We start from the raw sequence: 12447 nt of genomic DNA on the forward strand, positions 1-12447 counted from the left end.
TCCTTTGTATTTCTGTGGTGCCAGTTGTAACTTCTCCCTTTTTATTTCCAATTTTATTGGTTTAAATTATCTCCCTTTTTTTTCTTGGTGAGTCTGGATAAAGTTTTATCAATTTTGTTTATCTTCTCAAAGAACTACCTTTTGGTTTTATTGATATTTGCTATTTTCTTTCTCTCTATTTCATTTATTTCTGCTCTGGTCTTTATGATTTCTTTCCTCTAAGCTTGCGTTTTGTTTGTTCTTCTTTCTCTAGTTGCTTTAGGTGTAAGGTCAGATTGTTTATTTGCGATTTTTCTCGTTTCTTGAGGTAGGATTGTATTGCTATTATCTTCCCTCTTAAAACTGCTTTTGCTGCATCCCATAGGTTTTGGGTCATCATGTTTCCATTGTCATTTGTTTCCAGGTATTTTTTGATTTCCTCTTTGATTTCTTCAGTGATTCATTGCTTATTTAGTAGCATATTGTTTACCCTCCATGTGTTTGTGTTTTTTACAGTTTTTTTTCCTGTAATTGATTTTTAATCTCATAGCATTGTGGTTGGAAAAGATGCTTGATATCATTTCAATTTTCTTAAATTTACCAAGGCTTCATTTGTGACCCAGGGTGTGGTCTATCCTGCAGAATGTTCCACATGCACTTGAGAAGAAAGTGTATTCTGCTGCTTTTGGATGAAATGTCCTATAAATATCAATTAAGTCTATCTGGTCTAATGTGTCATTTAAGGCATGTGTTTCCTGATTAATTTTCTGTCTGCATAATCTGTCTATTGGTGTAAGTAGGGTGTTAAAGCCCCCCAGTATTATTGTGTTACTGTTGATTTCCCTTTTTTTTTTTTTTTTGTGGTACGTGGGACTCTCACTGTTGTGGCCTCTCCCGTTGCAGAGCACAGGCTCCGGACGCACAGGCTCAGTGGCCATGGCTCACGGGCCCAGCCGCTCCGCGGCATGTGGGATCTTCCCGGACCGGGGCATGAATCCGCGTCCCCTGCATCGGCAGGCAGACTCTCAACCACTGCACCACCAGGGAAGCCCTGATTTCCCTTTTTACGGTTGTTAGTATTTGCTTTATGTATTGATATTCTGCTATGTAGGGTACATAAATATATACAAATGTTATATCTTCTCCTTGGATTGATCCCCTGATCATTATGTAGTGTCCTTCCTTGTCTCTTGCAACAGCCTTTTTTTAAGTCTATTTTGTCTGATATGGGTATTGCTACCCCAGCTTTCTTTTGGTTTCCATTTTCCTGGAATAACTTTTTCCATCCTCTCACTTTCAGTCTGTATGTGTTGCTAGGTCTGATGTGGGTCTGTTGTAGACAGCATACATATAATTCTTGTTTTTGTATCCATTCAGCCAGTCTATGTCTCTTGGTTGGAGCATTTAATCTATTTACACTTAAGGTAATTATCAATATGTTTGTTCCTATTGCCATTTTCCTAATTGTTTTGGGTTTGTTTTTGTAGGTCTTTTTTTCTTCCCTTCCTCTTTTTTTCTGTTCTCTTGTCTTTCTTGCCTAGGGAGGCTCCTTTAACAATTGTTGTAAAGCTGCTTTGGTGGTGCTGAATCTTCTTAGCTTTTGCTTGTCTGTAAAGCTTTTGATTTCTCCATCGAATGTGAATGAGAGCCTTGCTCATTAGAGTATTCTTGGTTGTAGGTTTTTCAAACAAATGCCATAAAGAAAGAAAAAGAACGACATCATAAATTATAAAGGGATCAATACAAAAAGATAATATTACACTTGTTAAATGTATGCACCCTATATTGGAGCACCTAAATATATAAAATAAATACTAAGGGACATAAAGGGAGAAAGGGAAAGTAATGCAACCATAGTAGGGGCCTTTAATAACCACTGACATCAATGGACAGATCATTTAGACAGAAAATTCAATAAGGCACCAGAGGTCCTAAATGACACAGTCGACCAGTTGATCTTAACTGATATCTACAAGACACAATATCCAAAAAATAAAACAAAGCAAAACATCAAAATAAACATTCTTTTCAAGTGTGCATGGAATGTTCTCTGAGGTAGACCATTTACTAGGTAACAAAACAAGCCTCATAAATTTAAGAGGATGGAGATAATTTCAAGCATCTTTTCTGACAACAGCAGTGTGAATCTAGAAATTAAATACAGAAAGAAAAACAGAAACAGAACAAACATGAGGAAATTAAACATGCTACTAAAATAACAAATGGGTCAAAGATGAAATCAAAGAAGAAATCAGAAAATACCTAAAGACAAACAAAAACGAAAACACAACCTTACAAAATTTATGGGATGCAGCAGAAGCAGTTCTATGAGGCAAGTTCATAGCAATACAGGACTTCCTCAAGAAACAGGAATAATCAAATAAACAACCTAACCTACCACCTAAAAGAATTTCAAAAAAGAAGAACAAACAAAACCAATGGTCAGCAGAAGGAAAGAAATAATGAAGATTGGAGGGGAGATAAATAAAATAGATTTTTTTAAATAATAGAAAATGTCAATAAAACCAAGAGCTGTTTTGGGTTTTTTGTTTGTTTGTTTTTTAAGGTAAACAAAATCAACAAATTCTAGCCAGACTCACCAAGAAGAAAAGAGAGAGGACCCAAATAAATAAAATAAGAAATGAAAAAGGAGAAATATCTGATAACACAGACATAAAAAACATTATAATAGAATACTATGAAAAGTTATGTACCAAAAAGGTGGACAACCTGGAGGAAATGGACAAGTTTCCAGAAACATACAGCTTGCCAAAAGTGATTCAAAAAGAAACAGATTAATCACTAAAAGTGGAATAGAATTTATAATTTTAAAAACTCCCTGCAAACAAAAGTCCAGGAACAGATGACTTCACTGGGGAATTCTATCAAACATACAAAGAAGGGCTTTTACCTATCCCTCTGAAACCATTCCTAAAAAATTTAAGATGATGGAACACTCCCAAATTCATTCTATGAAGCCACCATCACCCTGATACCAAAACCAAAGACGCTACAAAAAAATAAAAAGAAAAAGAAAATTACAGGCCAATGTCTTTGATGAATATTCAGGCACAAATACTTAACAAAATACTAGCAAGCCAAATTCAACAATGCCTAAAAAGTATCATGCACCATAGTCAAGTTGGATTCATTCCAGATGATTCAACATTTTCAAATCAATCAGTGTGATACACCACATTAACAATAGGAAAGACAAAAAACACATGATCATCTCAATAGAGGCAGAGAAAGCATGTGACAAAATTCAACATCCATTCATGATAAAAACTCATAAAAGTGGGTATAGGGAGAATGTTTCTCAACATATTAAAAACCATTTATAACAAACTCACAGCCAATGCAATCCTCAATGGTGAAAAGCTGAAAGCCTTCAAGTTAAATTCAGGAACAAGACAAGGACACCGACTCTCACCAATTCTATTCAACATAGTATTGGAATTTCTAGCCACCACTATCAGACAAGAAAAAGAAATAAAAAGTATCTAACTTGGAAAAGAAGGGGTAAAACTGTCACTATTTGGAGATGAAATGATCTTCTGTATTTAGAGAGTACCCTATAGTCTCCACACAAAAGCTATTAGAACTAACAAATGAATTAAGAAAGTTAGCAGGATACAAGATTAATATACAGAAATCTGTTGCATTTCTGTACAATAACATTGAAAGAATACCATTTAAAGTCACATCAAAAAGCTTTGGGAATAATCTAAACCTAGGAGGTGAAAACTATAAAACATTCATAAAGGAAATTGAAGAGGATTCAAAGAAATGGAAAGATATCCCATGCTCTTAGATTAGAAGAATTAATATTGTTAAAATGGCCATACTACCCAAAGCAATCTACAGATTTAATGCAATCTTTCTCAAAGTACCCATGACATTTTTCACAGAACTAGAGCAAATAATCCTAAAATTTGTATGGAACTACAAAAAAACAGAATTGGCATAGCAATCTGAGGAAAAAGAATAGAGCTGGAAGCATAACCCTTCCAGAATTCAGACTATACTAAAAAGTTACAGGAATCCAAACATTGTGGTATTGGCACAAAAACAGACATATAGCTCAGTGGAACAGAATGGAGAGCCCAGAAATAAACCCACACACCTATTAATCTATGACAAAGGAGGCAAGAACACACAATGGAGAAAAGACAGTCTCTTCAACAAGTGGTGTTGGGAAAGTTGGACAGTTTAATGTAAATCAATGAAATTAGAACACTGCTTCACACCATACACAAAAGTAAACTCAAAATGGTTTAAAGGCCTAAATATAAGACATGACACCATACAACTCCTAGAGGAGAACATAGGCAAAACATTCTTGGACATAAATCATAGGAACATTTTCTTAGATCAGTCTCCCAATGCAAAAGGAAAAAAAAGCAAAAATAAGTTGGACCTAATTAAACTTAAAATCTTTTGCACAGCAATGAAAATCATAAAGAAAATGAAAAGACAACCTATGGAACTGAAGAAAATATTTGCAAATGATGCAACCAACGATGGGTTAATTTCCAAAATACACAAACAGCTCATACAACTCAATATCAAAAGAACAAACAACCCAATAAAGAAATGGGCAGAAGACTTAAACAGACATTTCTCCAAAGAAGACATACAGATGGCCATCAGGGACATGAAAAGATGCTCAACATTGCTAATTATTAGAGAAATGCAAATCAAAACCACAATGAGGTATCATCTCACACTGGTCAAAATGGCTATCATCAAAATCTACAAATAATAAATGTTGGAGAGGGTGTGGGGAAAAGGAAACCCTCTTAAATTGTTGGTGGGAATGTAAATTGGTGCAGCCACTGTTGAAAACAGTATGGAGATTCCTTTAAAAACTAAAAGTAAAGCTACTATATGATCCAGCAATCCCATTCCTGGTTATATATCCAGAAAAGATAAAAACTCTAATTTGAAAAGATACGTGCACCCCATGTTCATAGCAGCACTATTTACAATAGCCAAGACATGGAAAAAAAAAACAGTTACCCATCAACAGAGGATTGGTTTAAGAAGATGTGGTGTATATATAATGGAATATTACTCAGCAATAAAAAAGAATGAAATATTGCCATTTGCAGCAACATGGATGGACCTAGAGAATATTATACTTAGTGAAGTAAGTCAGACAAAGACAAATATATGATATTACTTACATGTAGAATCTAAAAAGTAATACAAAAGGATCTATATACAAAACAGAAACAGACTCACAGACATAGAAAACAAACTTATGGTCACCAAAGGGGAAGGGATTACGGGAGGGATAATTTAGATTTATGGGATTAACAGATACAAACTACTATACTTAAAATAGATAAGAAACAAGGATCTACTGCATAGCATAGGAAGTTATATTCAGTATCTTGTAATAACTTGTAACGGAAAATAATCTGGTAAGAAATATACATGTATAAATATAACTTCAAATATATATATTTATATATATATATTTACAATGTTGTGTTAGTTTCAGGTGTACAGTGAAATGATTCAGTTCATTTTGTTCTACACCTGAAACTAACACAACATTGTAAATCAACTATACTTCAATAAAAGAAAAGAAGCTTCCCCCTATGTTTACTTCTGTAATTTTATGGTTTCTGGTTTTACATTTTAGATGTTAATCCATTTTGAGTTTATTTTTGTATATGATATGAGATAAGGGTCCAATTTCATTCTTCTGTATGTAGATATCCAGTTTTTCCAACACCATTCATCATAGACATTATTCTTCCATTGTTTGCTATAGACACGTTGTTGAAGATCAATTGACTGTAGATGCATGTATTTCTATCTGAGCTCTCTATTCCATTGGACTATATCTCTATTTTTATGTCAGTACTTTACTATTTTGATTACTGTAGCTTTGTAATGTATTTTGAAATCAGGACTTGGAATGCCTCCAACCTTACTCTTTTTTATCAAAATTGCTTTGGTTATGCAGGGTCTTTCGCAGTTCCACATGAACTTTAGAATTATTTTTTCTATTAGTGTAAAGAATACCACTGGGGTTTTGATAGGAGTCACATTGAATCTGTAGGTCATTTTGAGTTATGGATATTTTAACAATATTAATTTTACCAATCCATGAACATGCGATATCTTTCCAGATGGAAAGATGTCTGTGCCTTCTTTAATTTCCTTCATCAGTGTTGTATAAATTTCTGTGTACAAGTCTTTAACCTCATTAGTTAAATTTAATCTTAAGTATTTTATTCTTTTTGTAGCTATTTTGAATTGTATTGTTTCCTTCATTTCTGTTTCAGATACTTTGCTGTTTGTGTTTAGAAACATGAGTGATTTTTCTCTTTTGATTTTGTACATTGCAAGTTTACTGAATTCTTTAATTAGTTCTAAATCCTTTAATTAGGTCAGTTTTTTGTTTGTTTAAAATTTGGTTTTGAAGTAAGTCAGAAAGAGAAAAACAAATACCATATGCTAACACATATATATGGAATCTAAGAAAAAAAAAGTCATGAAGAACATAGGGGTAAGACGGGAATAAAGAAACAGACCTACTAGAGAATGGACTTGAGGATAATATTTATATGTATAACTGATTCACTTTGTTATAAAGCAGAAACTAACACACCATTGTAAAGCAATTATACTCCAATAAAGATGTTAAAAAAATTGGTGTTGTTTATGTATATGATCATATCATCTGCAAATGAATATAACTTTTTTCTTCCTTTCTGTTTTGGGTGCCTTTCTTTTACTGAAGTGTAGTTGATTTACAATGTTGCATTAATTTCTGTTGTAGAGCAAAGTGATTCAGTTATACATATGTATACATTTTTTTTTATATTCTTTTCCATTATGGTTTATCACAGGATATTGAATATAGTTCCCTGTGCTATACAGTAGGACCTTGTTTATCTACTCTATATATAATAGTTTGCATCTGCTAACACTAAACTCCCAATCCATCCCTCCCCCACACTCTCTCCCCTTTGGCCATAAGTCTGTTCTCTATGTCTGTGAATCTATTTCTGTTTCATAGATAGGTTCATTTGTGTCACATTTTAGATTCCACATATAAATGATATCATATGGTATTTGTTTTTCTCTTGCTTACTTCACTTAGTATGATAATCTCCAGGTCCATCCATGTTGCTGCAAATGGCATTATTTCATTCTTTTTTATGGCTGAGTAATATTGCATTGTATATATGTACCACATCTTCTTTATCCATTCATCTGGCTATGGACATTTAGGTTGTTTCCATGTCTTGGCTATCATGAATAGTGCTGCTATGAACATAGGGGTTGCATGTATCTTTTTAAATTTAGTTTTGTCCAGATACATGCCAAGGAATGGGATTGCTGGATCACATGGCAACTTTACTTTTAGTTTTTTTTTGTTTTTTGGTGTTTTTTTTTTTGCGGTACACGGGCCTCTCACTGCTGTGGCTTCTCCCGTTGCGGAGCACAGGCTCCGGACGCGCAGGCCCAGCGGCCATGGCTCACGGGCCCAGCCGCTCCGCGGCATGTGGGATCTTCCCAGGCCGGGGCACGAACCCGTGTCCCCTGCATCGGCAGGCGGACTCTTAACCACAGCGCCACCAGAGAAGCCCTTACTTTTAGTTTTTTAAGGAAACTCCATACTGTTTTCCATAGTGACTGTACCAACTTACATTCCCACCAACAGTATATGAGTGTTCCCTTTTCTCCACACCCTCTCCACCATTTGTTGTTTGTAGACTTTTTAGTGATGGCCATTCTGACCAGTGTGAGGTGGTACTTCATTGCTGTGGCTTCTCCCGTTGCGGAGCACAGGCTCCGGACGCGCAGGCCCAGCGGCCATGGCTCACGGGCCCAGCCGCTCCGCGGCATGTGGGATCTTCCCAGGCCGGGGCACGAACCCGTGTCCCCTGCATCGGCAGGCGGACTCTTAACCACAGCGCCACCAGAGAAGCCCTTACTTTTAGTTTTTTAAGGAAACTCCATACTGTTTTCCATAGTGACTGTACCAACTTACATTCCCACCAACAGTATATGAGTGTTCCCTTTTCTCCACACCCTCTCCACCATTTGTTGTTTGTAGACTTTTTAGTGATGGCCATTCTGACCAGTGTGAGGTGGTACTTCATTGTAGTTTTGATTTGCATTTCTCTAATAATTAGTGATGTTGAGTATCTTGGGTGCCTTTTATTTCCTTTTCTTGTATAATGCTCTGGCTACGAGTTCCAGTACTATGTTGAAAAGAAAGGGGAAGAGTCGGCTTCCTTACCTTGTGCTGGATCTTAGGAAAAAAGCTTTTAGTATTTTGCTATTGAGGATGATGTTAATGTTAGCTCTTGTCATATATGTCTTGTGTTGAAGTAAGTTCTTATATACCTACTTTGTTGAGCATTTTAATTATGAATGGATATTGAACTTTTTCAAGTGCTTTTATTCCATCTATTAAGATGATCATGCAGATTTTTTAATTTGTTAATGTGTTTTATCACGTTTATTGATTTAAGTATATTGAACCACCTTGCATCATCCCAGGAATAAGTCCAACTTGATCATGGTGTATAATACTTTTAATGTACAGTTGAATTCAGTTTGCTAGGATTTTATTGAGGATTTTTGCACGTATATTCATCAAGGATATTGGCCTATAGTTTTCTTATCTTGTGCTTTGTTTGGTTTTGATATCAGGGTGATGCTGTTCTCATGGTATGAATTTGGAAGTGTTCCCTCCTCTCCCATTTTTTGGAAGATTTAAGGAGAATTAGTATAAATTCTTTGAATGTTTTGTAGAATTCACTTGTGAAGACCTCTGGTCCTGGGGTTTTCTTTGTTCAGAGATTTTTGATTACTGATTCAATTTCCTTATTTTTTATTGACCTATTCAGGCTTACTATGTTTTAATTCAGTTTTTGTAGGTTATGTTTCTAGGAATTTATCCATTTCTTATAAGTTGTCTAGTTTTTTGGCATATAACTGTTTATAATTGTCCCTTATAATCCTTTTTATTTCTGTGGCATCCATTGTAATGTCTCTTCTCTTTTTTCTGATTTTATTTACTTCAATCTTCTGTTACATTTATTCTTGATTCCTTCATCAAATCAATAAATGATTTGAGTACCTGTATGTGCCAGACAATAGATTACACCAGTAGCCTTGTATTCATTGTAATCCATCTTGCATATCATGGCTAGATCATTTCAACGTTCAGATTTGATCAAGTCACTCTCAAGTTCAAAAATGTTTGGTGTTGCACACTCCCCCCACACCCCAACCACTACCTTCTGGCAGTGGTGTACCAAGAGGGACAGGGCAGTGGGAGTTGTCATAGCTGGAAGGAGTATCTTATCATTGACGTACAACTGGAACATGATGATAACAAAGAGCAAACTTTTAGTTTAGTTTGTTTTAAAATTCTTTATTGTCAATGCATTCCCCTTATTGCCTATATCTGAAGCAGACTACTCTCATTGCCCCCTTCTTTGGTATGTCACTACATTTCATGCTAAAATCCAAATTCTTTAGTCTGGCCTTTGTAATAGGGACCATCTCATAGAAATTCTGTAAAGATTTTTACAGAATTCAGGATGGCTGATCCCATGCCCCATGCATCATTTATGGTACTTCCTACCAGCCCATGCCCCCAACTGACTGGGTTGCTTTTCACCTACTGTTCTACCCATCTAAACCTACCAATGTTTCAAGCTTAATGCCTTCACACTAGCCCACAGATTATTAAGCCTTGGAACTTATATCATACTTTGTCACATAGCTAATATGTACATTTTATATTATTAATTATTTACCCTATGTATGTTTTGTTCTTCAATATCGTTGATGTATTGATGAAGGTCATAAGTTGAGTTGTGCCACATGAAGTGCATTAGCACAAACAGGAGCCTGTTCAATGATAATAAAAGGTAACAGCTTTTGCAATAGGAAAAATTGGTCTCCTTGCTGAATTCTGTAATCTGTGTGTTCTAGCAATGAGCTCTTATCACCACAGGGTGTCACTGCTTTACAATTCAATTTTTCTTCACTTGATTGTAGAGAAGATAGAAGTAGGAGAAATTCTTGAGAGATTGCAACAAAATGTATAGCAGTGTTTGGAGGTGTGGAGATGGAATAAATTATATAGGCCAAGCTGAAAAATCCCATTTACACACTAAACGTCATCTACAGTCTCATTCTCCTTTCCACTGGTAATTTGCTGTGTAGTCTTCCAGATCTTTTCTCTTTGTTTGGGGGTTGTGTGTGTGAGAGAGAGGGAGAGAGAGAGAAACAGAGAGACAGACACAGAGACACAGAGGTAGAGAAGTTTCGGAAACATAAATGGGATCCTACTCTGTGTGTGTGTATGTGTGTGGTGCATAGCCATTCAGTAGCTTTTTCTTTCCATTTTACAACATTTCATTGGTCATCTTTTGTTCTCACTACATCCAACTCTATCTCATTCTTCTTAGCAGCTAATGCAGCGATTTCTGTATATTGAAATGATCAGTAATTGGCATCTTTAATACTCAAAATAGTTGCCTTGGTATTGTCCACAACTGTGAGTCGGAGTGAATTCCATTCTGTTGCCCATTGTTTGAAAGCTGTACAGTTAATTAGTAAGCACTTAGGAGGATTGATAAGTGTTGAGCAGTAAGTTGAAAAACAGCATATGCAAACCAGATTACCACCAGAATTTAGAACAACATAAAATAAAATGCTCTGCAGTATTTATAAGGAGAAGAAGAGAAAGAGCCAAAGTAAGAAAGACCATTAAAATACCAATACATTTTGTACGGGGTGGCTAAAACGTTCATTCGAGTTTTTCCATAAGATGTTACAGAAAAGCCCGAACGAACTTTTTGGCCAACCCAATACCTACTTTATCTCTTATTTATGATTATAAGATTATACATGCTCATCGTAGAAGATGGGAAATAGAGAAACACATTAAAAAGAAAACAATCGTTACCCTAACCCCATAACCTTAACTTAACCATAGTTAATATTTATTTTTTGCTCATAGCTTCTTACCTTTTTACATTTAAATTTTTATTATAAGATACTGCTACATGATTTTTAAAACATTCCAACAATATAGAAAGGTGAAAAGTAAAAAGAGAAAGTCCTATTCTCACCTCATTCTCATCTTCTCCTCTCATTCTCATCCTCAATTTCCAGATATTCACTCACTGTTAATAATTTCTCTCATAATTTAAATTTAAGTGTGTTGATATTGCCTTTATTCTGAGTATATAAATATGTGTTATGTGACATATACACCATTATGGGGTTATACTGTGTTAATGTTTTTTTATATTACTTTTTTTTTCATATAGTTTTCTAACCCAAAGCATACATATTCCATATATAACACAGGTGCAACCTGGGGATACTGAGCAAGCATGTAACTATTTCAAAAAGTTTGACTTGACACTTCTCCTCTCCCCATTCCATGCCATTGAGTTTCTGATCTTTCACAGAAAAAGGCCTGTAGTCTTAGCTGAAGACCCATTCCAGTGAACCACACATTCTTCCTGTGTGTATGGCTCTATTTTAGACTATAATTTTGGGGGAGATATTAGAGGAGAAAATACAGTTACTACCGTGTGGTATAGTGGATAATGTCAAAGATTTGGGATTTGATCCCAGTTTTATCATTTATTGGCTGTGTTTAAAGGATAAAATGTTTCATACAACCTTGTGAGATATTTTTATCCCTCTTTAGAGATGAAAAAACAGAGATCCAGCCAGGGAGAAGTGACTTATTTAAGGTCACACAACTACTATGTACTAGAGCCAGGATTCAAGCAAAGGCCTGTTTGAGGCACAGCCTATGTGTTTTCCATTCAACCATCGTGGCTTCTCTTTGGGACTTCAGTAAAGGTGAAAGAGAACATGTCTTTAAAGTGATTGCTTAATTTTTTGACGTTATAAAAGGTTATGTATTCTGTTATCTTTTCGGGATCCAACCGTCTCTTATCTGACTCCCTTTGTTTTGTCATATTCCCTTTTTTAGGAGAGAAGCCTTATAAATGCACCTGGGATGGCTGCTCCTGGAAATTTGCTCGCTCAGATGAGCTAACCCGCCATTTCCGCAAGCACACAGGCATCAAGCCTTTCCGGTGCACAGACTGCAATCGTAGCTTTTCTCGCTCTGACCACCTGTCTCTGCACCGCCGGCGCCATGACACCATGTGAGCGGCACAGACTGCACTAGAAGAGATGCACTGGTCTCTTTCTTGTGTGTGTGTGTGTGTGTGTGTGTGTGTGTGTGTGTGTGTGCGCGCGCGCGCGCGCGCGCGCGCGCGTGCGCAATGGGGTCATGACCATCTTTTCCTCTTTGACTCAGCTTGCCTCTGGGATGGGATTGGAACAGTCCACTGAGCCAGGCTGACGAAACTGGAGGAAAAGATAGCTGATCTTCCATAGGGACTCTTTATATTCTACCTTAATTTCTCCACTGACTAGTCCCCAGTTTTT

At 36.0% G+C, this 12447-nt stretch overlaps 1 protein-coding gene across 1 annotated transcript in view; it reads left to right on the forward strand.

Annotated features, from left to right (window-relative positions):
• KLF8 (KLF transcription factor 8) overlaps positions 1-12198 on the forward strand; it is a 370714-nt gene extending 358516 nt beyond the window's left edge. The window contains exon 6 of the mRNA XM_024117399.1: positions 11984-12198. Coding sequence (XP_023973167.1) covers positions 11984-12165 — 182 coding nt within the window. The 3' untranslated portion in view covers positions 12166-12198. The remainder of the gene's footprint in view (positions 1-11983) is intronic.
• The last annotated feature ends 249 nt before the right edge of the window (positions 12199-12447 follow it).

This window comes from Physeter macrocephalus, chromosome 21 (genome assembly GCF_002837175.3).
Source record: "Physeter macrocephalus isolate SW-GA chromosome 21, ASM283717v5, whole genome shotgun sequence".
Classification (NCBI taxonomy): Eukaryota; Metazoa; Chordata; class Mammalia; order Artiodactyla; family Physeteridae; genus Physeter; species Physeter macrocephalus.